General features: G+C 41.4%; 1 protein-coding gene across 1 annotated transcript; it reads right to left on the bottom strand.

Annotated features, from left to right (window-relative positions):
- Positions 1 to 3,161: 3,161 nt before the first annotated feature.
- On the bottom strand, positions 3,162 to 27,196 carry cabp7a (calcium binding protein 7a). The gene is made up of 5 exons (XM_085786282.1): positions 26,960 to 27,196; positions 7,887 to 8,030; positions 7,449 to 7,561; positions 5,111 to 5,261; positions 3,162 to 3,388 (listed from the first exon to the last, which is right to left on the bottom strand). Exons 1-5 carry the CDS (start codon positions 27,063 to 27,065, stop codon positions 3,258 to 3,260), a joined length of 645 nt encoding a protein of 214 aa, XP_085642408.1. The 5' UTR covers positions 27,066 to 27,196; the 3' UTR covers positions 3,162 to 3,257.
- Positions 27,197 to 27,530: the final 334 nt, after the last annotated feature.

Genomic DNA, 27,530 nt, shown 5'->3' with positions numbered 1-27,530 from the left:
GTATAAATGTGACAGATGGGGTTCAAAATACTCGGCTAAGCCACAGGGTGTCTCCGAATGGAATAAAGCGATCCATGGGTTCAGCGAACCATGAAAAATCCATTGCTGTCTATGGATTTCAATCTGAAATGTCAAGATGTCAATCAATACTGCAAGACTGATCCTCCAGCATTTCATGGCCATCTAACGCTCGCGTCATTTGAAGACCTGACAAATCGAAAAACTATTCAGACACATGGCGTTGGTTGTTGTTGGTATATGACTTTTATTAATGTGAAATACCATTCCACAGACATAGAAGAAGAACATCAGGTGGACTCAATGAACAGATAATCACATGGTCAAACAGTTTTGCAAGATCCAAAGACAAGTATCAAAGTACAGTTCAATGGAAATATAACATTCAATAGACTATCAACAAGTTCATACAGGTTGTTGCTGTTTTTTTTTCATCTGTAAAAAGAAAATAAATATTGATTTGAATATTCTGCTCTGGTGATAAAGAATAAGGCAACAAATCAAATTATTATTAATATTATTATTAGTATTATCATAACTTTATTCCCCATGAAAATGCCTCCCCTCTGTGTTATAATAGAAAACTGATGAGTCACTTAATATTCTGTTCCATCACATTCTTATCAGAAAAATAGATAAATCTATGATAAATTAATTCTTTTTTAATGTCTAAACTATATCTGGGGATGGATGAACAATCATGGCGGTGAGTTGCTGTCGTTGTGCGCTGCAGCACATCTTTAAAGTGCAAAATGGAAACAAAGGTATTTGTTAATGTTTTTTTCTTCTTCTTCCTCTACTTTTTTTTTTTTTTCGGAGTGTTTTCCCCACAGACGTGACAACTTTTTGACAAATTGCCCGGGTGCATCAGATAATCATTACCCCAGTCTGGCTCTGGCCGATAGGATAGTAGTCTAATTTTGTGAGCGTCTGGCTCTTGTGTGAGATCCAAGTTTGGGGAGCTGCCAATAGCTACTCTGAAAGGGGACGAAATACATAAAATGTGAATTGTTCACATCTCCATATTGCAGTGTCTTGCTCTTGAGGGCTTTTTTTTCCTTTTTGAAGGGCCTGTATTCTATTGACTTTCCGAACACGTCTTTGCCCTGAAGGCTTTTTTTTTTCCTTTTTTCTTGTTCACCAGCTTCCAGGTGAGATTGAACCTTTCCTAATGAAGCTCTACTGATCAGAAATTGCCAAGAACAAGTACATGCAGAATTATTTTGGGGTTTCAAACTCATCTAAATGTTGATCTCATCATCATCAGTTACTAAGCTTGCTCGTGCTTTGTGGCCCAGTTGTGTTGTCACAGATCTTTCAAAGCTTTGGTTGACATTATTATCATTTTTTTTATGTACAATATACATTTAACAGTGACAGACCAGTGACCCAGATGCATGCACAATAATCTAAACTACACTCAGTCAAATTTCATGTGGTGCTTCACAGATGTATGAATGTTTTATTGCAACAGGTTACACCATTTGGCCTCTGTCCAGCTTCAATGAGCCGGGCAGCTTCTGACACAGGTCTCCTCTCGTCTGTCTGATCTCTGGGATGTCTCTGGGTGAGGGGAGGGGGGCTAGCTCCCCCCCGTTTGAACACCAGAGCCACTGTCTCTGTTGTATTGCCAAAACCTTAATTTTAAAAAGTGCGATTAGAAAAATTTTCTGACCTCAACAGCAGTTGGTATAGGTCCACATTTCGTTTCTGTTCAAAGCGTTGTGAAATGTCTACTTTACATACAGTTATTGCTCTATAGCAACACATCCAGACGAAAAAAAGACCAAAAAACGACTGGAATTAACAAAAAAAACAAAAGAACAAAATACATTCCTGCACATTTTGTATCCCCACATCAGTTTTGATGCATATTCTTTAAATGGTTTAACTTGAAGTTGTTTTGCTCCTCGGTGGCAGTGAGAGATGATCATCAGATGCTCTGACGAGGCTAAAAGATCCATAGTTTAGCAATCCCGAAAAAAAAAAAATCTTTTTTTTTTTTTTTACGAGCATGTTCTAAAGCAGCCCTTCTTTTTCATGCAAGTTGTATGCTTTACTTTTGCTGTGATTGCTGATACCCTGCACCACAAACAATTGCTCACAGTTGTCATTAAGTAATTGAAAACAGCTCTGTTTTTACACAGTCATAATGATTAATACATTGATAAAGAACTTTTACAAATGCGTCAAGACGACTGTTTAAATCCATGCACTTCATGCATAGATGATGGTCATCCTCATGAGTGTGGGGGGGGCGGGGGGGGGCCCTTGCGAAGCCCCTCCTCCGCCCCCCCTCTGCCGCCGTGGAGACAGAGAGAGAGAGTTGGAGTGTCTGCTGCACGTCCAGCCACTTTCCAGCCAGTTACATGTCCATTCAGACCTGAACACGCTTCTCCCCCAAGAGCTGTTAACCTGCTTCACCCTGCTGCATCCTGCTCAGACCGAACCCCTGCAGCCTGCCAATGAACCAAAACCATCCACACAATTGCACGCACCTCCCTGCAAACTCTGCCTATTATCTGTTTCTTACCGGTCTATTCTTATTCCCAAGTGTTTTTTTTTTTGTTTCTTTTTTGAGCAATGTTGCACCACATACTATTATCTCCACAACACTGTTCACTCCAGACCTTGCACAACAACACCTTTTTTGTTTTGTTTTTCTAGCCTCAGGAATACATTTTCTCCAATGCCCCACCACCTTCTACTGTACCCAACAATATTTCAACAGATATTTCTTTCTCTACTCGTTTATAATAAACATTTGGACAAATACAAAACTGGACAGTCACTAAACTTCTCTCTATAGCTGCCACCAGACTGAATGCAACACTGCTCAAATGCACATAGCTAATGAATACTAAATGTCTTGTATTACGAAGAGTGATATGTATAGTCAGCTGTCCTCTTTGAACACACCGCTGTCTCTTTGTGTGTGTGTGAGGTCCTGTTGTCCTTGAGTTTTTTTTTTTTTTCCTTTTTTTTTGTTTTAAAGCTGTCAGCGTGTCGCAGTCACCAAGAGGAATTCCTGCACATGAAGTGTCCTTGGTGGCTCCAGTTATTCTGCTGTCATATGTTCTCCTGTTTCACAGCTGTGATTGTCTGATGAATCTTTTTTTTTTTTTTTCTCTCCATTTTTCTGATTTTGGTCTTTTGTTTCAAGCCTCATCTCACAGTCATTTTGTCTGTAAGGCAGCCTTTAGGTGGTGGTCAAAGGCTGAAAAAAGCCATAGCTCCTTTTATTTCATGCCGCTCCGCAGCACCTGATTGGCTGCGATGAGCATGACGCTGATGATGAAAGCGATGGCGAAGGCGCATATCAGGCTCTTGCGCACACAAGTCTGCTTGACTTGCTGCGTCGGGCTGGAACCTGGAGAAGGAACAAACAAAAAAAAGAAAGAAAGAAAGAAAAGGAGGGAGGGAAGAGAGAAAAAATACCTGAAGGTCCATTGAATCAGATGTTATTTAATGCTTAGAAAGATATCTGATAGTAATTTCCGAATGAAAGAGCTCATCACGGAACCGTACAATTACACAAGCGCAATAATAAAGGGGACAAACAAAGCCAAGAAGATTTGTTTTTCACACACCTGTACGCAGCGTATAACTGCATCTAGATTGAAATGTTGATTGGAGTTTTTTTGGAACAACAAACAAGTGGCCTGGCACCTGACTGGCATATTTAAGGATGCTCCTTTGCTAAGAGAAGATGAAATGTACCCGTGGAAGCGAGAACCAAAGCAGCTGAAGCAAAAGGAAATGTTCAAATAGAAACTTTCATATCAGTTGTATCTTATGTTTTTTTTTTAAAATCTAAATCGACAGGATTTCTTTATTTCCTCCAGAGACCATTTACTGCTCTCAGATAAAGTCTTCAGAAAGTGCTTTTCCAACAGCAAAGAGATGATTTTCCTCATTGTAATTCATATAATGAGTTTATGAAGGCTCCACTCATTAAAAATCTACACTTAAGAAAAATGGCCATATAAACAGCTTTAAAAAAAAAAACATCCTTCAGTGAAATTGCCACTTAAAGGAAAATTCCTCCCCTTTGAGACGCTTGTTTGCCAACTCCACTTAATTCCAGTTATTTTGTAATGATGCAATTTTACTTTTATCACCATGTGGACGTTTTCCCTCCTCGGTCTGCCTCCACTTTCACCTCCGTTAGGGATTTCCTGCATTTCTGACAATGACTCTTGTGTGTGTGGGGGGGCGTCTGGAGCTTCAGCAGCAGTCAGTATAGTCATTTTTATGGGTGAGGAGAGGGAGGAGAGCGAGAGCGGGAACAATGCCACGGTTCTGCTGTGTGCACAGTTGCTCATATTACAACAACAGCTGCCTAAGAGGGCACAGCAGTTCATCCACCGCTGATGACTGGAGCACATTATGATCTATTGAGGCCAGTGACAGGGGGTAATAGTCTCTGCTGTTTATGTGATGGTGAGGATTTTTTTTTTTTTTTTTTTTTTTTGAAAGATTAAAATCTAATGTTTTAATTGCGGGAAGGACATCATCATTAATATACTGTCAATGGAGTGTGGGAAAGACTACAAATGAAGTCTTTTACTATGATTAGACACGCGTGTTGATCAGACATCATCGCTTTCCTATATAATCATACTGGTTCTACTTTAAAACACAATTTCACTCATTGCACTTATTTCTAATCCTTCCTAACCCATGCAGGTAGTTTAGGTTTTTATAATCTTGGGATATCAACCAATTTTTTTTAATATACAGAAAGAAAATTCAAGTTTTCTTCATGTAGCACCAAATCACACTTTGTATATTGAGCAAGTCCAGACCAATCCAGACTTTCTAATGTTATTTAAAGAGGACCAAAAATTGTTAATGATTAAATTACATTCATTTGTGATGTTTGTAGTTTAGATAAAATGATATTTGAGAAATTGAACAAGAAAAGAGTAATACATCTGCATGTCACATCTCTGTGTCTCTTGTGTTAAAATGCAAATAAAGCAAAACCATTGACAAACCTGAACAGAACTACATATGGATATGACTTTTTTTTTTTTAAATTAGTTGTATCCCCTCATGGGTCTTAAAGTATAAAGAGGTTGTTCCTTACTGTCTATATCCACCTGGCAGTCCTCGGGGTTCTCTATGTGGTTCTCCTCAGTCATGATGATGTTCTCGATGTCTTTCATGGAGAGGTGATCGCAGAAGGTGTCGTACAGAAGCCGCTTCAGCTCCTCCACCGTCAGCTTCTGCATGTCACACTGGAGACACACACACACACCCACATAAACATTAACACATGCTGGTGGGCACAATAACACAAGCATACACACACACACAAAACATAATAAGGAAGAGGCAGTGTATGGAAAATGGTGTTGTAAATGTTGTCAGGTTTTAGTCAAATAAATTAAGGAAATATGTTGTCAGTGTGTTTGTAAAAATGCTTATTGGACCCATTTTTAACATTAGATCAATAATATACAGATGGTCTATAAAATTTTAAATGGTTTGGCCCCACAGCCATTATGTGTTTTTGTCCACGCTCGCTCGTCAAATTCCATCAGATCCACTAGAATATCTTCCATACGAGATTGTACCATACCATTTCGCCGCACTGTAGCGGGGCAATCTGCTTTTTCTGTAAGAGCCACAAACCAGTGGATTACCTTACCTGACACCGTAAGGAGCAGTAGCTCTCTCAGAGTCTTCAAATCTAACCTAAAAAATCTGTTAAAAGCTGCTCAGCTCTGCAACCACTAATTTGGTCCTTAGACTTCTTTTTGTGTGTGTGGGCGTGGGTGGGATGAGGGAGGTGGGGGGAGTTGCACGCAGACATGTGTAGCCATGTTGTTGTGGTGTTTTATCCCTGTATACTGTTTAATCTGTCTTGTTACTGTGTTGTATTTTTGTGACCTGCCAAGGGACTACAGATGCAAATTAGCTTAAAGCTACAATCTGGTATAGTGCATCAAATGGCAACATTTATGTTTTAACTGTACATTGTCCCTTTTAAATAAATTAAAATTGAATTGAATGGGAAAACAACATAAGTTACACATCTGACCTGAATTACATGTGACATAAATATTAATAACAGATAGTATCTCACTAAAGTTTAACCTAAAAAAAATAGGAAATACTAAGGCATTATGCAGCAGATGTAATCTAGATTAGGTAAATGTATATATATGTTTAAAAATGCAAAATCCTTCAAAATCTTACATTAATAATAATCTTTGCTAAGTATAATTGACATAACATCGTTAAAATATAATACAGGACCATACAGATTGTCACACATTACACCATTATCTGTATATTATGTAACTGGATTATAGTGTAATTATCTATGCATGAGAGCAACATTTTATTGTTGTAGCTGCCATGTAAAGTTTTAAATCCTGTTTTACATATTGTTGCACAGATTAAACCTATAGAAATACATTGTATTCTATAAGCTGATTACATGTTCTGTATGTAAAAACCACATCCTGCTGCCGAGCTACAGCTGCGAGATATGAAATAGTAATAAGTGCAAGAGTTCACTCAGTTGTGGAGTAAATGCACCTAGTTTTATTCCTCCTGTGTATTATTTTGAGTTGACGAGAAAAAAAAAGTGAATGACTAAGAAGAACCAACTAACTGAAAGTTAAATCCAGGCTCGGTGCCTGTTTGGAAAGCGTATGTATTTCTGTGTTGCTCATTTTCAGCTGCAGCAGCTCACCAGTGTGACTGCAGGCTCTGTGTGATCAATGCAGCAGCACATGCTTACGACTGTTCAGTTATATAATGTTATGTGAAGCTATGCAGCAGCATCAGCAGCATCAGCAGCAGCAGTGATCCCCCCCACGGGGTTTCTCCACTCTCCCAGCAGGTGTCTTTCTTTGGTTGTCTTTCTTTTTTCGTACGCATTCGCTCCGCGCCAAGAATTCCCACAAATCCCCGTCGTCGTCGTCGTCTCCTCCTCGCACGACACTCAGTTTGGAGGCTTCACTTTTTTTGACAGTGACGCTACCACGAGCAACTACAACAAAGGACGGCTTTGACACCAGCTCCATCCCATTAATTTCCATCCCCACTGTCAGAGTGAGCTGTTGATTATCTAATGAGGTGTCTGTAAATAAATTAATATCCATTTTACATAGAAACTGACTTCTAAGCAATAAGATTGTCAGCACACACAGACAGAGAGAGGTGTAGATGAAGGTCTTGATGAAGGATACAGTTCTTAAGGGAATCCAAAACCTCTCCAAGATTAAAATGCTCCCATTAAAAACACAGTGGATGTGGCAATTAAAACTGGGTTTCCCCTTTTCAAAGTCTCTGCACTGTCTGTGGCTGCCGCATCTAAATGTTTTCTGCACTTGTGAACTTTGCTACAGCTGTGATTCGTCTGTCTGTCTCCTCTCTAATAGGCAGGAAGTGAGTGACTGAATAATGAGCACCTTCCAGAAAACGGAGTCAAAGTCGGTGCCGCTGAACTTATCTGGCATCCCAGCTGCCGTCAGCTTCGGGCCCAGCAGAGTGACGAACTCTTCGAAGTCCACCTGTCCATCACCTAGGGAGGAGAGGAGAGGAGAGGAGAGGAGAGGAGAGGAGAGGAGAGGAGAGGAGAGGAGAGGAGAGGGGAGGGGAGGGGAGGGGAGGAGAGGAGAGGAGAGGAGAGGAGAGGAGAGGAGAGGAGAGGAGAGGAGAGGAGAGGAGAGGAGAGGAGAGGAGAGGAGAGGAGAGGAGAGGAGAGGAGATGCTGCTGTTTACTGTTGCTGGGGTTTTACTGCTACCTAGTTTAGTGGACAAACAGAGCAAAGCTTTTCTGCTTTGTGGCTTAAGATTAAAAAAAAAAAATGAAAATAAAAAGTCCAAGCTGTGAGTTTTCCTCTCACCGTCCATGTCCAGTCTCTGGATGATGACTTCCAGCTCCACCTCGTTTGGCATGTAGCCCAGGGAGCGCATGGCCATCCCCAGCTCCTGCTTTGAGATGAATCCATTCCCATCGCGGTCGAACACTTTGAAGGCCTCACGGATCTCTGCAGAGAAGACACACACACACACACACACACACACACACACATGAGCTGAAGTCTTACGGCAGAGCAGGATATAAAAGTGGGAAACGTTCCACGCACCAAGACACATTTGTTATGCCGCATCAATGCTTGAGTCATAGTTATATGTGGGTTGGCAGCTTTGGAGAACAAATTCCACCAGTGAAATGACAAAATAAATGAAATAAATAAAAGGAGATGAGATCTGGACAAATTGTCAACATTTTTTTTTTCTTAAAGAGCAGTACGTTCTTCCTTCCTTTCATTATCATTTTATGCAGTGGGAATGAATTAAACCTGTGAAGTCTTATTCTCTCAGTTGCTGCACTCTGAAAAAAAGCTTAAATGCCAAAAATAACCAAGCAGAAATATGATCAGCTAAGCGCACAAGGTGGTGGAAGTGGAGCTGTGGGTTCTGGCGGTTTCCTTGTTTCCCATCAGTCTAATGATTACAATAGAGAAAATAAGGCTTTAGTATGAGATGAACTAAAAAAAATAAAATAATGCCTATTCAAAGCGACTGTTGAACACCCTGGGTGTAAGATTTGACATCCTGAAATCTAACGTAATGACTCCCTATATGGTTCAGGCATCCCAACCACTGCCAAGCTGATTTGTAGGTAGCTGTATACAGCACAAAACCTCCGTAACAAAACAGTAAATTTGTGGACAAAAGGCCTAAAAAAATCGATTGATTATTGGACTTGAACGGTGGTGAGACACAGCAGGCTGCTTGTGTTGCTCTGTATCCGTTGGATGCAGACAAACTGGATAGGCTACTGGATCTTGGCTTGGATTTTCTTCAGGCGTCATGTGCTGGCACTCACAGTTGGAATAATTAAGGATCTCCAGGAAATAACCTGTGGCATTTCCCTGCATATATATATATGCCAAGCTTTTCCTGCTCTGTTGCCAGTTAAAGGGACCAACCACTGATTTGATTTGATTTGATTTATTTTACACCAGAGATCAGTTCACTTGCCATTCGGATACGATACGATTCAGTGTTTGATGTTGTCTCTGATGGAGGAGATTTTATATCTAATTCAGTGCTTTCTTTATCTCTTTGAAGTGATGGTAAAAAATAAATAAAATGCCCCTTTTTCATCCGATACCAAAACAAATATCCTTCAAAAAGATTATGATCAGTGATTTAGTTTTTTTTTATCAAGCGGCCACCTCCGGGGCTGAAACTGAAGTGCCATCAAGTGTCAAATAAACTGCACTTCCTCGAATGGCCACCTGAGGCTGCCTCATAAAAATGAGTAAAGTCCCATAAACTCTAACTCTAAACTCTTTTCCAGCTTCATGACAACTGTGCTGGGACAATTTTTTGTAACAAGTCTATGTAAAGTGAAACTATATTTGTGTTCTGAGTTAGTCACGTCACAGACAGATGTCTTATTAACCATCCTGCTAAATTTGAATGCTAGAAAAATCTGTTGAGTATGTAAAATTAGGTTTTAAAATCATGAGAAATCAAGCAGTTCTCTCAGCTCTGGATACTGGAGGCGCTCCCATTGAAGGCGGCGGCCAGCTACTGCATGGGCACGACGCTCTAGCACCTCATCCAGATGTATTTCCTTTCCTTCGCTGTGTATCTGCTGGTAAGTGTGTATGCGCAATCGCTCTTAGTTCTGTTAGTTCAGTACTCTAGTTATCAATCTTTTCACGTATTTTCAGCAACTATATTCTAACTTGTTTAAAGTTAGTTCAACATTTTGGCAAATTGGCCCATTACTACCATAATCCCTATAGTTTTAGGAGTAGTTTTGTTACCTTTGTCGGGGTTAGGGAGTTGTTTTAGAGGTAAATTCATGCAAAACTGCTGATGTGCGTTCCCGTCGGAGGCAGTTTTTCAGCAAGCAGTCTCTGCATTTGCCTCGAAAACAACTCCATCTCGTAACGTTCTGTTATTTTCTCATAGCGTGGTGAATGTGCAGGTCACAACTTGTCCACCAAAGTGTTTTAGAGTTGTTGGATTGTGTATTTGATGAGTTTGATGAGGGAAACCAAGAAATGCCAGCTTTAAGTGACTTTAGCATTTACTGACATGCACTGTGGCAAAAGCATCGACTCCACACATGGACAACCTCTTGAGCCATTTTTGGTTTGCATTTGGATTTGAGTTTGTGGATTTGACCGTCAAGACAGCAACAGTGGAAACCTATGGGTGACTCCATACTTCAAGCATTATCTACAGTCTGTGGTTTCGCTCTTGGTTTTCCCTGCTGTGTCTTTAATACGTTGCCATGCTGGATCTCATCTCCGCAAAACCGTCATAACACTTGCAAGATTCTCAACCTTCACACCCAGAGATGAAATTCAATAAGATTTTTCTACCGCTCATAATCTGTCGCTTGAGGCTGCCGGACTACCCAGAGTTCCCGTTTACTATAACTCGATAATGAAAAACTGGAGTAATGTGATTCGTGCAATTAGTAGCAGCAGCAGCAAACAGGAGTTAGTTTGAGATAAACAGAAGAAGGAGAAGAACCAGAGAGCCACCGTGGCCCAGATAGACCAAACACCGTCACCTACAGAAACCTCGATGTAAAATCCCATGAAAAGACGATTTGGAAGTGTAAAAGAAGCCTCCCACTGTTCATGAGCCAGATTCACAACAGGAAACCTCGAAGCATTTAATTCACTCGCACTGTGTGTACTCCACTTACACTCTTCATGAGTAACTGAATTCCTTCATTTATATGCAATAACACCCACAACCGGGTCACCTACAATATATATATATTTTTTTTTTTTTGACTCGTCAGATCCTCGTATGTGTCACATGCCTGATTAAGGCACAGTAGAGCAGAGCAGCAGAGATGAATGTTAAGATAAAGATGACGCACGGTGTAAATCTTCAGGAAATCATATGTAATCGCTTTAATCTTAACGCTTGTTGAAATCAGAAATACATCATTAAACATTCATATAAGTGTCATAATCTATCTCTCATTTAAATATGGTTTAGGGAAATGAGGTTTCCCAGAAGGTTGATGGAGAGTTATAGCTCGTGTCAGAGGAAAGACAAGATTTTTTTTTTTTTTTAAGTTAAAAAATATATACATTTATATATGTATGCTACTGTAGGTTTCCAAGGAATAATTAAAACAAAACAAGAGGTGAATGCTGATGCTGAATAATGCATCACTTGTCACTATTAAACAACTGACTGACAATAACAGCCTTCTAGGTAGAGCGAATAAAAATTCAAATGTGAATTTAAATGACACTCTCCTCTCAGTTAACAGCCAATTAGCTGCTGTTAAGTTACTGAGGTGTAATACTAAAACAAACTTTATCAATCCCCTACAAAAGCCCAAAGTCTTGTAAATGGGGAATTTGTTGCTGTTGTGATTTACAGAGGAGTGTCACAATGCGCCTACAAATGGCTGAAGCCTTGCGGCCAAAATCCACAGCGTGACAGTCTGTGACGAATATTTCAGCTGCAGAACAAAACATAAAATATCAATGATGTCAGGAAACGGTATCTGTCAGTCTCTGTGTGTGTGTGTGTGTGTTTGTTTCAGGGCTTCAGGAAACAGTTTGTTGTACATGTACACGTCCGCAGAATAGAACCTGTGCCACAGGGACAGGGCTTCTTGGCAATCATGTATTACAATGGATTACATCTGGGCATGCAATTTATAAAAACCAAGCCGAGTGACATTCACAGCAGCTAGGCCTATTTCTCACATTGCTTTTCCCTGCAAAATGTCTCACTGTATAGTTTGAATCATTGAGAGCCTCCAGCTGTGTACTTTTTTTCCCCTTTCCCTTCTTCCCTCGGTGTGATCTTATTGTTTATAGAATAACAATTCCTCAGTATCCACCTGAGGTCCCCAGCTCCATCTGTTTACTTTAGAAACCGAGGCTTTCCAGCAGACACTCAATGGAGGAAAAAAAAGAAGACGAAAAACATGTTGCCACTTTGCAGGAGGCAAACACTTTCTTAAATAAGGTGCCAAAACAACTTTGGCAAATACTCCGTCTTCCCCCCTGAAAGCTTTATTTATTGATCAAAGGCCAAGGTGAGAGACACATCCTGCCTGGTGAGGGGGAAACTGTATATTTGATTTTTTTTAAAAAGGAAAAAAAAGTTCAGTATTGCGTGAAAAGAAATGCCAGCGCAGTTTGTACAGAAAACAAAGGCTTCATTTCTACATGGGTCAGATATAATGTATGACTGTCTTATCAGGTCCAGTGAGATACACAGCCTGTACAATCATCTGTGCAAATTTGTTATCAAAACTATTTGGTTCTGCTGCTCGACAAATCTGGACAGAGAATTTTCTCTACAAAACTATGTAAAGTAAAGTGGACCGTACATAAACCCCCGCTCCGAACATTTATCAAAAGACTCTGACGAATCCTCCTCTAAAAGAATTAATTTTTCCCTCTGACCACATGTCACCCAGATAGAGTGCTATCTCTCTGAGAGTTTATCTATCTTAATTGTCCCCAGAAGAGATGACTTAAACGCTGTTCCAGTTTCACTTTAAGTCTGCGAGCTGAAAATGAGCCAAACTCTCATGCATGCAAACGTATAGTCACTCGATTTTTAATAGAGAAATTGGGAAAAATATATTTTTTAAAAGTCCCCTGAGAAGTGAGAGAGGTTGATGATGTTAATTGATGCTCTGTGGCGGTCCAGATGACATGAATCATTATCACCCGCCTAATCAAAGAGATGAAGTTGGCGAAATATTTAACCACTGCTTACTAATGCAGCCTTGAAATAAATGGATTTATAATTAAGCGGCTGCAAAAACCACAGAGGTAAAAACAAAACAAATAAAACAGTGTATGTATGTTTTTCAGCCATTACGACAGGAGCTTTTAGCCTGTACCATTGTTAATCATTGTTTCACAGGTGTAATGTGTATAACTGGGTGAACTGGTCTAAACACTGCAGCTCACAGTTGTTTACACCAGTCATTAATCTGTTTTTATGCCTCGTGTCTGCAACAGAGCAGCCGGAGCAGAAGCCATTGTGTTTTCAGCAGGTTGGCTGTCCTATTCTGGTGAACACAATATTTCCAGTAACAAAATGTTCATTAGGGCTCAAGAACCTAATTTCAACCACAGGGACCACACACATTTATAGCTACATAAATTGCACATTGTGTCTGACCATTCATACACCAGTGAGACTTTGGACATTTGTGGACTGGAGGGAGTCGAACCATGGACCTGGTTCTGGTGAGTGGACAACCGGCTCAGTGTGTTGTAAGTAAAAGTGTATTCAGACACGTGGCTCGTTTGCTTTGTTATGATTCAGGAGCTAAAACGATACAATTGTTGTGCTTTCGTTTTGGGTTGCTTGTGTTCAGGTAACAGTCACAAGCAGTCCAAAGTTGTTAAAGGGATAGTTCAACATTTTGGCAAATTGGCCCATTGCCATAATCCCTATAGTTTTAGCAGTAGATTCATTACCTTTAATTGTTGGTGCAAGCTATTTTTAGAATGGCGGAGCAGAGCCGCGAGCTGCTCAGAGCTACGCTACGGAGGCTAATGGGATTTCTTGGTTTCCCTCATCAAACTCATCAAATACACAATCCAACAACTCCAAAACGCTCTGGTGGACAAGTTGTGACCTGCACATTCACCACGCTATGAGATAATAACAGAACGTTACGAGATGGAGTTGTTTTAGAGGTAAATTCATGCAAAACCGCTGATGCGCGTTCCCGTCTGGGACAGTTTTTCAGCAAGCAGTCTCTGCATTTACCTCGAAAACAACTCTGTCATTGGTTGTCATTTTTTATTGATTAAAATGAGTTCAATGATTGTCACGACGGCGGCAAAGTTGCATTTTTTGTTTCTGTCTTCTAAGCTGCAATAAACATAAAGCTGTAAGCTCAACACAACACTGACACCTCATCAGCTTTATGAAGTCTTCTGTGGGGGAGCCTGTTGACTCTCTTTGACTAATGCTCTGTTGTGTTCAGCAGGTGAACACAGTTAAATGTGTTTTGATGTTTGCTGTGTGTATACTTCAGGTGCAGCAGGTTTATCTGAGCTTCTAGAAAAAAACGTCCTGCTGTGGCAGGGTGACCATGGTGAGACTGAAACAAAACGAGAAGAGCCGCTGTGGAGCTCGAGTTATAAACTCTCTGTGGGTGAGTCACTTACATGCAAACATCCTCACGTTACACACTGTTATCTGATCCCCTGTTGATATGAAATATTGATCAGAGCTGCTGCTTTGAATTCACCAAGCTTCATATTGTTGTGAGAAGTGAGTGAGAAAGCATTGATTTCTTCCCAAAATACCAACATGGATTATTTTAAATCATCTTCCTGCACAGATCACACACATCACTCCACATCTTCAGATGTTCAAACCCACTTAAATTGTTTCATTTTCAATAATCAGAAATTAGGAAAGTGTTATTTGTTTTCACAATTACATCTCCTAGAAATATGTTAGATACAGCCAAACAGTTTTCTTAATTAAACTATGGAACTGTGTTTTCTCTGTTGTTGTTGTTGCTGGTGAGTGAAGGATATACAGTATGAAGTGCACAACTACAGTATCACACCAGTGACCAGAGTTCAACATTTTGGCATATTGCCCCATTGCCATAATCCCTATAGTCATAGCAGGAGGTTTGTTTCCTTTAATTGTCGGTGCAAGCTATTTTTAGAACGGCGGAGCAGAGCCGCGAGCTGCTCAGAGCTATGCTACGGAGGCTCATGGGATTTCTTGGTTTCCCTCATCAAACTCATCAAATACACAATCCAACAACTCCAAAACGCTCTGGTGGACAAGTTGTGACCTGCACATTCACCACGCTATGAGATAATAACAGAACGTTACGAGATGGAGTTGTTTTAGAGGTAAATAAAGTTTACTGAACTGAACTGAAATTCATGCAAAACTGCTGATGCGTGTTCCTGTCAGGGACAGTTTTTCGGCAAGCAGTCTCTGCATTTACCTCGAAAACAACTCTGTCTCTCATAGCGTGGTGAATAGCGTGGTGAATGTGCAGGTTACAACTTGTCCACCAGAGCGTTTTGGAGTTGTTGGATTGTGTATTTGATGAGTTTGATGAGGGAAACCAAGAAATCCCATTAGCCTCCGTAGCGTAGCTCTGAGCAGCTCGCGGCTCTGCTCCGCCGTTCTAAAAATAGCTTGCACCGACAATTAAAGGTAACGAACCTACTGCTATGACTATAGGGATTATGGCAATGGGCCAATTTGCCAAAATGTTGAACTATCCCTTTAATGCAGGAAAAGCACTTTCATTGCGGTTTGTTGCCGGACTTTTCCTGAGTCCCTAAACATGTCCATAATATTGTTTTATTGATGCTGTATTCACCAGAAGTGGACTTTGTTATCACTGGATCAGATATTTGGGGGAAGAACAATTTTCAACTTGTGATTGAAATTTCCTGACATTTAGAGAAAATGTAATCTGGAAGCAGGTCACGTGCGGTTATGTCGGCCCTTTTATTATTTCACATTAGTTGTGTATTAAAATCATTTCTGGAGAGAGAATTGCTTCTGAACCGTGGAAGTGGGAAATAAAACAGGACATATAATGAACCTGCCACTTCATTTAAACTGGAATGTCGCTTTATTGGATTTTTTCTTTGATTGCGGCAGACATGAGTGTTGCTCCTGGCCTCTTTAAACTCAGCTTCAATTACTACATTAATAAATACATGTTTCATTTGTTTTTTTTTAGATCGAGCAATAGCTGTTGTTGCATCTTTCGCTCTTGTCTGTGCGACCACGGCTCCACCAGGGAGGTGTGAATATTTTTTCGTTGAAAGCGTGTGGTATGTGCTTTGATGTAGAGAGAGATGCTTGTTGGCCTTCAAAGATGCGTTGCCACGCCGTCCCCTGTGGCGTGATCTGACAGAGGATGAAAAGCCCCAAGTTAAGATCGTGAGCCACGAGAGCCGAGCATCTAAAGCTGAACTCCCACAAGAGAAAGGTGCAGTGTACTCCCGTTGTACTGCCCCCCCCCCCCAACCCCCCACCCCTCGTCGTACACTGCTGTATATCAATGAAGAGCTCTGGATCCTCGCTGCAGCACGGAGATGCCGAACAGTCTGTGAACTGTGCGCTAGACGAGAGCAAGGAATCGCTTGGAAACTGGAGCTGATTCATGCAGGCGAAGAGAAAACGCCTGGATTCGTGACAAAGGTGAAGCATCAATGACGAGGAGCATGACATCCACTTTCTATTTTCTATCAGACCCCAGAGGACAGAGATATAATAAAGAAACAAGCAATCAGAGAATAAAATGGGTGAAACAAACTCTCCTCACAGAACAGAACAGAAACGTATCACATGGGAAATATTTACTTGGATTTTTTTTTAAGCACGCCTAGAGCGAAGCTTTACCCCTTTTCAGGCTAAATTTAGCATCAGTGAAAACTTTGGCTAATTACGCACCGGGCTAATACCGGGGCTTTTGTAGCGGTGAAGTGGCCGTGAATGTAATCCAAGAGCCTGTTTTTTTTTTCTTTTCTTTTTTATCGGAGCCAGAGAATCCTCTTCGCCTCAGTCAGACCTGCATCTGCTCTGGGCTGCTTTGGATTGGTAATTGCAGCACACCCACTCTTTATGTAAGACCTTATCAGTGTGAGGGAAAAAAACACAGATTTGCTATGTGTGCATGAACCTTCGGCGACTATTTTTAAACACCCATAGCAACCTTAATCCATCTTTAGCTGGATACAGGCCAACGTGGGCACCCTGAAGATTTGAATATTACCATAACCGGTTTTTAACAAGGCTCTGGAGTATTCAAAAAGAAGGGGGTATATGGCAGAGTCTAAGTTGTCTGTGTCTTAAGGAAAAATCCCATCTCTGAGTTTGGATGAAAATTGCTCCCTACATTATGAAATTTGAAGCTCTTTAACCTCGTCAGTGCAATGAAGACAAGACCATAGGGAGAAGCTGGGAAAGGGGGGAAAAAAAGGTCGCAGTGCTTTATCCCCTATGAGGAAAAAAATCCCTTTGCCAACTTCTTCAACCCCACTTGACCTTGAATGATTGAAGTCTGTGAGACGTTGTGAAATTTTAGCCCATCACTGATTTTTGTCTTTCTCCAGCATGAGTGGAGAATCATTGATCCGTCTCCAATACTCTCTCAGTCTTATGTTTTTTCGAAAAACTGCAAGTTTTCATCAAGATCACGACCATTCCCGGAGGCGAAAAACCCCGAGAGAAGTAGCTCAAATAAAAAAAAAGGTCAGATGCGAACAATGAGAAGCCTCCTCCTCCTCTCTGCATCACGGCGTATCCAACAGGCCCCTCATCAGTTCCACCACGTTAACGCTACGCGCTTCACTTATGGATGCCATCTTTCTATCGCCAGATTTCGTTATTGTCTGGTGTAGAGTTCGCAGTATTGTTCATCAAAGGGAGGAAATATTACCCAGGAGGGGGGTTGGGTGGAGGAGGAGGGGTGGGCACTTCACCTTCCAGAACTCATCACAGTTCATTTCACAGGTAATAAAGTCTGCTGGATCCACTCCTTCATGGCAATCGATCAAAATGGAAATAAATCACTTAACTTCCACCGACCTGACAGCCATAATCACAGCACTCCATGATATTTCCTGCTAAATCTGCACCACATGTTTCCCAACAAAAACCCAATTTGGGGAGGTTGGCTGTCAGCGACTGATTAAACGGAGTTCATAACTGCTGTGGATGTTGACGTGATGAAAAGATGTCACTGAGGTGTCAACGAATAAATGCCTTCTTTATTTAAAAAAAAAAAAAGCGATGTTTTAGTTTTGAATGGAAAGGGGAAAAAAAGCAATAAACTGCTTCCATGTTTCAGAAGTAGATCATTTTGTGAGATATGGTTTACGGCTGCATCGGAGATGAGACGACTGATGGCGCTTTCATATCTGTAGAGTAAATGCAGAGCGGTTTGCCTAGCTTAGCATAAAGACTGGATACATCCCGGCTCTGTCAAAAACTGAAATGTAAAAACTGAGAAATTGCCTTTTTTTGAGGCGGAATTGAGCGCTGGACTATTTCTTTGCCAGTCACAGTCACATCTGGCTCCTGACTGCACAATACTTAGGTTTTTGTACATATTTTAAAGTTAACAGTTTGTTGTTTTCATCATCTCCTCTCTGTATGCTAAGGTAAAGCCCCGCTGAGGCTGGTATAGCTCTGTAATTTGTTTACTGACATGGTATCAATATTCTCATGTACCTCTCACCTCCAAATAAATCACTGTATTTTCTAAAATGTCAAACTGATCTTTCAGTATAATGAAAAAAAACATTTGTTCCAGTGTTTTCTAAAATTGAACAAATGCCATATTATAATATCATCATATACAAACTCGATATACAAACTGTAACCATAACAAAAACATGTTTTCTATTTATTTCCTTTGCCCCGCCTGATGCAACCTGTGGCTCAGCAGCTGCTGGGTCACTTCACCCTCTGAGAAACGGCTCATTTCTGCTCACAGCTTTATCACCATCTATGTCAAGTAGAGCTTTTTCATATGCCGCCCGTCTCATCCAGGCAGGTGATACAACCGAGAAAGCCATTTTGAAATCCATTTCTGGCTCCCTGCCTCCCTGTCTGTCCGTCGGTCCGTCTGGAAGATTGTGTAAAGTGACTCTTCATCATCCTCGTTGAGCAGGGGGAGGGAGGGAGGGTGGTGGGCGGGTGTGGCGGTGGCAGTGGTGGGCCAGGATTGAGCGAAACGACATGAAGAAGCACAAAGTGAGATTTATTATTCTAACCCTGATTATATACGAGCAGGGTGCTTTCATGGGTGTCCCCCGGTGTCGCACAATGTGTCACGAACCAAATCCTTTGCCAGAATGGATGAAGTTAATCTTCTTGTCCTGTTTGTGTGTGTGTGTGTGTGTTTTCCCTTTGGTGGTTTTAAATGATAATCAGGAGAGCCTGAGGCTTTAACAGAGCAAACTGATATTCCACCACAGGTCCACCACCTTCCCTCCACACTCACACCTGCAGCGTTAACCAACCATCCAAATGGACCGACCGCCACCAAAATCAAACTCTGACGATGGATGAATGAACATTTTGCAGATTTTTTTTAATGCATTCAACATTGCAGTACTTCCACAGTGCAGCTGATGATGTGTGTTTACCTTCATAGTTAATTGTTAGGACTTATAAGCTGATGTTTGCCACACAGACACACAAACAGCATTAGAAGGATTTAAGAGGCAGGATGTGAGCTTCACTTTTTTTTTTCATCATTCTTGTTTTAATAATGTTTCAGAGAGAGAATGCTTTGAAGCAAGACTGTTTTTTTATTACTATTGTCAAAAGGTATGAAGGCTCTCATCTACGCATGGGGAAACAAACCTGTTTGAGGGATCTAATAAAACGAGGTGTTTTCATACAAATGAGACTAATGCTGGTTTCCTGGGAGAGGCCTTTGCTAATAGCTGTCGAGCTGTCTGCAAACAGAGGAGACAAATGAAGTGTTTGGTTCCAGTATAAGCGCATCTGGATCCTGGTGAAAATGAGCCAGCATATCTGCCGCCATCATGATTGGTCATTTTTTTCTTCTGCGTTGTTGTTGCAAATCTTCTCAGCAGCATATGTTTTAAAATGGTCTCAGCTGACCCCTTGGATGTACGCCCACCACCAGCGCCCACTGATTCTGCACCAGCAACGCGCTTAACGTGCATAATTTCAGTCTTGCCCGAGCAGATGCCGATGTCTTTAAATATCTTCATTTGTATTCATGTAAGTATTTCCAAAGGAATGGAAGTCAACCCTCCACCTCGGGGCAAAGAAATGAGTCAATGTTTTCAGCTGCAGCTACAGTAGGAGTCGAGCAGAAACATCAAGATCGCCTCACAGGCAGTTTATGCCATTAGGAGCACAGTGGTGTCAGTGTTTCCTGTTTTTGAACAGTTGTCAGTCAAAGCGATTTGCAAATCCCCCCCCAAAAAAACTCTGCCGGGGGAACAACTAAAGATGTTGAAGAAGAATCCCCAGTAGCATGTGTTAAATTTTTCAATACTGAAAGCAAACTACTTTTAAAAACCAAACTGTAGAGTGGAAGCCTAGAAAGAAATCTTAAATGTATATTTATGACTCAAGTATACACATGAGAAAGCGAAACGTCCCTAATTAGTCCCGTCCACAAGCCGACAGCACTGACTGGCAGAGCTTCAACATCAAAATACCTCACCTACTGGGATTGACTTTCTGTAAAAGATTTCACCAATGCACCAACAGTCTCCGCTCTCACTGAATTTCATATTCTACACCGCATCATCAAACTAATTCTGAGCTTCAATCGGGACACAACCACCTTGGCGTAGTAATGAAATATGACTGTTTAATAGATTTGCATGCAGTGGTGATAAGTGATCTCACCAAATTTACTCAGTGCTCCCTGTGGTGGACTGAGTTCATTCATTTCGCAGCGTGATAAAGCTGTTGAGGGAGATTTACACTTCAAGGCGGGTGGAATTAATCGAGTCAAAGGAGCTTTTTGTAAGTTTTGTTATTTTTAAATAGCTAATATTAGGATTAGAAGGTTTTTCAATAGAAGTTATGTTGCGAGCTCATTGTCAAAATTAATTACTAAAGCTGTCTCCAGTGGAGGAAAGCAACATGTTGACTCATCTATACCAAGTCACATCTTCTACTGTAGTTAGCATGTTCCCCAGCTAGCCCCAGCATGTTTTATCATTTCCTGACCGTGACTCATCACAATCTCCTGAAGACAAAGTGCAAGATGCATCATGACTCTTATCTACAAATGCAACAATGACCAAAGTTCTTATCAAGCAACAATCATCATTACCTGCTCCTTATACAAAATCCTACTGGATAACTGCAGACACAACAGAGAGCAAGCGGCGATGCTGACAACAGCGCCTTTAGCTATGCTAACGTTGGCATGCTAACATGCTCAAATGCATGTTGAGCAAGTAGTAGCTATATTTAGCATATTCACAACCTTATTTTACCATGCTTTCATTCATAAACACTGGTTTTGCAGGATTGTTTTGTAATAACACAAATTAGTGGACAAAATGAGAATTTTAACCGGATGGAAAGTCATTACAGTTCCACCTGAGGGAAGCATAAATGTGTGAAACTGAACTGTTGGTTTAGTATTTATTGAGACACCCAGAAGAAATCTTAACATGCCATTTGCACCACAAGAAAACTCACTGAAATCACTGGGATTCATTATCTGGTGACTATAAATATGCAAAATTTAACGAAAACTCTGTCACACTGGGATAATTGGTCTGGACTAAAGTGTAGTGGAGCAGCGTTGCTATTTCTAGAGTCCTTAGTGGAAGCAAAGCGAAACCTTCTGCCCTCTCAAAGTGAATGGAAATAATCATAATGTAAACATGGAGCTCCGTTTTTTTTTGTTTTTTTTTCCTTTTTCCCTAACAAACAAACCACCATCGTTCTGCATCTCTTAGTAAATGGAAATAAGCTCCGGGCTTCAGCGATTTTTGGGCCATTATTCCAGTCACTTCCTGTTTGCAAAATCTCAGCTTCCTGTCTTGTAGTGAATGACAGTCCAATCTATGTATGATCTGGAGACGAGGACCCCCAAAACACACACACACACACACACTTAGCCCCCACCGCCTGAGCTCGAAACAAATGCAGAGATAACTTTGCAGAGCATCGTTGAATTCTATTACCGCCGACAGTTTACTCTGCCAGTTTAAAATGCTACTTGAGAGATACGTCCCTGCTGGGCTCTGTGACAGGTACACCGATGCACTTTCATGTTTCCTCGACAATAAGGCTTTCATGCCCAAACTAAACACACTGCAACTGGAGGGAGGAAACAAGCAGGTATCATTAACCATGTTTATGTCTATATATAATTCATATATCATATCCTTAATTTAGGCGTACTCTGACATTTTTAGTCTATATATGATATTCTGCTTCAATTGGCTCTAAATGGCAATTTAAATGTTTCTATGTTTATTTAAGATCCCCATTAGCGCCTGCATAGCATCCGCTATTCTTCCTGGGGTCCAAAACATATACATGGAGACAATAAAAAAATACACATTCACACTAGACAATATAGACATAGACAAAACCACACAAACAAATAAATACAGACAATGTAGACCATACAGTATAGACAAATATAAAACAATAGGCTACACAGTATACCCCAACAACATATACATTCAATACATGACCAACACAACAACAAAATAACAAGACAAGACAGCTCCAACCAGGAAGCCATAATATAATGATACCCATCCACAAATAATTGATGTCCAAAATATGATGTCCATCAAATATAACAACCATGTAAATAAAGTCAATTCTCCTGTCTGTCTCTCTCCCGCTCTTTTTTATTTGTGCTGCATTTGTAAAGTGAGACAGTGTAATTTGTGTTGACGTTTTGCTTTCAAAACGATTACGAGCAGCCTACACTAGGTTGATGTAATGCAATGTTTGTTTAGCTGTTTTTGTTATGTATTCATTCATATTTGTGGTTTCTTCCCTAATGTTCCTGTTCTTATGCATGAGATTCAACCTTTACACAACAGGAGAATCGTCAACCTGTTGCAGTTTGCTCATGTTTATATTAATTTAGATTAATTTACCTTTAAGCACATCAAAATAAACTCTATTTTCACTTGATCACAAATTAATGAAGGTGTTTGGAGGTTTTTGGGGACATATCTCTTTGAAAATCAGTGGGAATATGGGAATAATTCTTGAAATAAATGACTTCCCTCTAACAGTGTTTCTATATTTACAAGAACAAGTGCACTGAGAATATGCATAATTATATTTTTGGTAATTCTGAACTTCTTCGTCTGTGCAACTCAGAGGATCACAATGAAAAGGATAGATAGATGTGCACAGATAAATAAACCGCACTGATAACAACCTTGGCATAAACATGCAGCCGGCACTTTGCTCCCGTTTGTGTGTGTGTCTGTTTGTGTGTGTGTGCTTGTGCTTCTACAAGAAACTACTGGCATCTGTTTACATGAGCCTCACTCTGGGACCTGTTACAGATGCTTCAAGCTCAGCCCTGGGACTGATTTCGAAGCTGCTTCCAATAGAGCTGTTGTTAGGCAGTGTGGAAATGGGCTACCCAGTTAATTCCACCTGCAGTGGTATTGACACTGAGCTCCGTATATGTGTATGTGCGGTGTGCGTGTGTGTGTGTGTATATATGTGTGTCCTTTAGTGGTGGAGGAGGTCTAAACTATATTGAGCTCCTGTAATATGACCAACTGTTTTTTTTCCTCCCTCTTGTGTGGGAGGGGAAATGGAGAATATGGAGTCCAATTCAATTTGTGCTCGTATCATTGTACATTAAGGCACTTGCTACCAAGCCCCCCACCCACCTACTACCACGCACACACACATACTCAAACACACACACACACGGAGGCTTATCGAGTATCAGAAAAATAGTGTTTTGTTCCAATTATAGCTTTGACAGCCTTCGCTTTCACAAAGTATGGTGACGTCGGTTCATTCCCCGGGGTGTCCAAGCCAGTAATTGAAAATCAAGTCCTTGGCTATATGCGTGCCAATAGGGCTCGAGCCTCCTGTCCTTATACATGCATCCGCACACACACATTCACTAATGTGCAATTTCGTTTTCGTGACAAAGCCCCATCTCCCTGACGGCCGAGCTGATGTATGTGACACCTCAGACTTCCAGCCAATTCTCGTCCGTCTCTCAGGAGATGAGAGCGCGGTGACGAGACTCGGAGACCGTCGTCCTGAGCAAGCGCCTCCTCCCGTCAACGAGTCCCTCATGAAACATCACAGCTGTCAAAGTCTGACCGACAGGTCCTCAAGACTGTTAGCTGCACGTTATAATTTCAGAGTTTATCGACCTTTACGGTTTCTGCGATCCAGGAACAGCAGCTATGTTGTGTTTTGTTTAAATTGGCTTTACTTTCTCATTGTCTGTGGTCACTCTAAACCCACTGCTGCATGTTTTATACATAACTGGAATAATAATAAATACAGCATCTCGTTTTTTTTGTTGTTTTTTTGGGGGGGGGGTGAAAAGTTGAAGTGGTAGCTCTTCCCTTTGCTGCACACGGGGCTTGCACATTTAATGAAAGTGAACCTGAAAGTAAGGGTATTACATCATATGTTACACGTTATATAATTGATTTGACCTAGGTGTTATTATTATTATCCTGTCTCCTACATGGTGTTACTTGTTCAGGTCAATAGGATCCGACTCCCTGTTAGAGCCCTGTGTTGTAACTGCAATAACAGAAATCCTATTCGATATACTGTATTTAGGATTACAGATAGACCTCATCTGGTGCTGATGATACCTAAGAGAAAGTAAGAGCGAACATCTAAAACACTTTCAGCTCAAGTTCACCTTCCAAAGTTACTAAATCAGAGTAGAAATCCAAAATAAAACATCCAATAAATAGGGAAATGCAACACGACGCAGTGGACAAATTGCTTTATGATCCCAGATGCTCAACGTGTAGCGCTGTCGTCCATCTTTGAGCAGCTGAGAACATGAAAAGACTAATGGCAGGACAAGTAAAAGCTAAGTTTTGAATGCCCACATAGTGAAGACTTTATTGACTATACCGTTTTTTATTTTTCAGCTATTCAACAAACCAATCAGCGCTGTCACATGTACAGTATATTATTCCCACAGCAGGTGTACTTTTCACGTCGACAACAGCAACGTTCAATCTGCTCGGTGACACGGCCTTTTTAAAGTCTGCCTCTTTCACAACCTGCGAGACATCCCTCACACGGGACCAGTAATACTCCGCAGCAGCTGAAAAAGGCTCTGTCACCGCTGTTAACCGTGCATTACCTCAGGCTCTCCCATTCTCTCTCCACAAAGAATCCCATCGCCTCTCCAGTCAAACTGCCAGCACAGAAGTTGAGCTGTAAAAAAAGCCAAACGGCTCACTTTGTCTTGCAACAGAGTGACTGCAGCAGGAGGGTACAAGTGGATTTGAGTAATTACAGGCAAAATGAAGTGTTGTCTGTTTATTGCACCCAACGCTCACTGTAAATTAAAGTGGGAGGCTGAAAGGGAAACTGAGATTCCTCAATCTCAACAGCTAGAAAGCTTCTGAAATGTGAGACACCAATCTTTTTCTGTGCAATAGAGTGGGATATTCCTGCCGTGCAACGTGCCTCTATACACTGGAAAATCATGTTTTGACAATAAAACACACACACACACGCTGATACGATGATATAATCACAGGCATGACATCAAGCAGAGATCACTTTTGGTACTGACACGTTGACAGTTCTCTTTTATCACAGGCTCAGTTCAGTTTGTTTGAATGTCATGTGAAAAAATGTGGAAAAAAATAATAATTTAAAAAACTGAACTTAAAATGCAGGGAGCATCTTGACACTTTAAAACCAGCCTGCACCCTCTCTCTGCTGTGCTGCATTTCTTAACCATCTTTCGGGAATCAAAAAAACAACTCCTATCTGACCTCTGTTCTAATTAATATCAACCTATCAGCACTGACGACCATTTCCCAGTCAACTTTAGTGTGTGATTAAGACTGTGTCCTTGCACAAACTGCAGATGCAAACCTCTATGTGTGTATGTGTGTATGTGTGTGTGTGACACAGTGTAATCTCTCATGTGTGCAACTCCAAGGTTCAATTAACGGTTCTTTACTGATCTGTCCCTGGGATATTCTGCACCGGCAGCCACCCTGCATCCCTCAACAGGACTCGGCATGCCTGCACTTCACACATATGTATCTCAGTAACAGAAATGCATCACTTTTAGAGCCATGTGTGGCCCCCATGTTGATCTCTCTCTCTGAATTTAACCAGCATCCAGAATCTCTGTTTCCTCCCTAACAAAGTGCACATTAATAAAAGAGAAAATCATTCAGCAGGGATACAGATGCTACCTTACAACGCCACTGCACTGAAAAACATGGCAGCAATGCAAGAACTTAACGTCATCACACATGCCGTGGGACTTGAACATCGTCCCAGGGGCTGCCGCATGATAATGTGCAGATGTCGCAGGTTCGCCTCACAAATCGCTCCGGGGCAATGGCATGAATATTCTCAGGATACATGGAAAGCAAATTGCTCAGAATAGTTTGTCAGGTGTCTACGATGCTTAGTTTCACTGGGATGTCACTTCTCCTGCCACCCGGAGCCACCGCAGAGTCGCAGAGGTTCAATGATCTGCAGATATACTGTATAACTTTTGCACTAATAAATGCTGCTTGAATCATTTGGTAACAGGAACATTTGAATAAGAAACACTTATGGACAACCTGACCATCACTAAGTGACCAGATTTAATGGTTCAGTGAAGTCAGGATCCAACCAGGAGCCTCTGCTCCTCGTTAGAGTCGATGCATCACTGCTGACTTCCAGAAGTGGAAGAGAGGGTCTGAAATACCTCATGTTTTTTTTCTGTTTTTATTATTATTATTAACCAAACCAGTGCATGTTTGACCCTCTGACTGAGCTGCAAATCTATATTTTCAATCAAGTGCAAGAAAATTGAAACAAGATATCTGATCTTTGAGTAGCACTGATAACAAAGTGGGTGATTTATTTATTTATTTATCTATTTATTTTTGGACATTCTGTGTCATGCATCGAGATCATAGATGGAGGATGAAGGGAAATCAATTCAATTCATCATCTAAACCTAAAACCTAAAACTGGGCTGTGTAGGAAAATCAGACATCTGACAATCTCTGTCCGCGTGGCAGAGCGGAGATCTCTGAGCGCTGTCCAAGGTGCTGACCGCGCGCGAGCAAGACCACAGTGGGAGTAAACAGCTCGGGAGCACTGAACACCATCGGGAAAACACACACACACACACACACACACACACACACACACACACACACACACACACACACACACACACACAGATGTGAACAGGTGTAGGCGATCATCTCACCTTCAACTTCGTCTTCGGGCAGGTTGACCGGCGCGCTGTAGAGGATGTCGGGGATGGTGCAGATCCCCCGGTACATCAACGTGGAGGTGACTGGATGCATCGGCATGGCTGCGACCTTTGGCTGCTGCTGCCACCTGCGCCCTCTTCATACAGGAATGTCTACAGAGAGGAGCCCAACTTCCCCCCCCCCAACCGGGCGGTCACCGAGGGAACCGGGGGAGCAAGTCCATGGATGGCGGGTGGAGGGAGAGACGGTCGACTCGGTCCCGCAGCGTGTCCGCCTAAATCTCGCTTCTTCTTTCTTTCTGTCTGTCTTTTTTTTTGTTTTGGTTTATGAATGAAAAGAGGCAGGAACAATCTACAGGGGTGTGTTGTTGTTGTCTTACCTCATTGCAGGTTTATTATTTAGCTTGGAAAACAAGAAAAAGACAAAGTCTCTAGGGACAAAAAAAACTACCTCAGACCGAGACAATGCGCACACAGATGCATCACCAGAACCGGGAACCCAGACGAGGTCCACATGTGAGGCAGAGCGAAATGAGCGCAGCAGCAGCAGGAGCAGCCTGTTAGT

This window comes from Trachurus japonicus, chromosome 9, assembly GCF_045865225.1.
Source record: "Trachurus japonicus isolate A0001 chromosome 9, Traja_1.0".
NCBI classification, from domain to species: domain Eukaryota; kingdom Metazoa; phylum Chordata; class Actinopteri; order Carangiformes; family Carangidae; genus Trachurus; species Trachurus japonicus.
This window is presented reverse-complemented; position numbering and strand designations above follow the sequence as displayed.

Bases quoted from the DNA above. Each gene is read 5' to 3' on its own strand.
- cabp7a (XM_085786282.1), bottom strand. From the start codon at position 27,065: ATGCCGATGCATCCAGTCACCTCCACGTTGATGTACCGGGGGATCTGC. The intron at 8,031-26,959 runs GTGAGATGATCG...TCTTCTCTGCAG, and splicing joins GCCCGAAGACGAAGTTGAAG to AGATCCGTGAGGCCTTCAAA. The intron at 5,262-7,448 runs GTGCTCATTATT...GTGTGTCTCCAG, and splicing joins TTGACTCCGTTTTCTGGAAG to TGTGACATGCAGAAGCTGAC.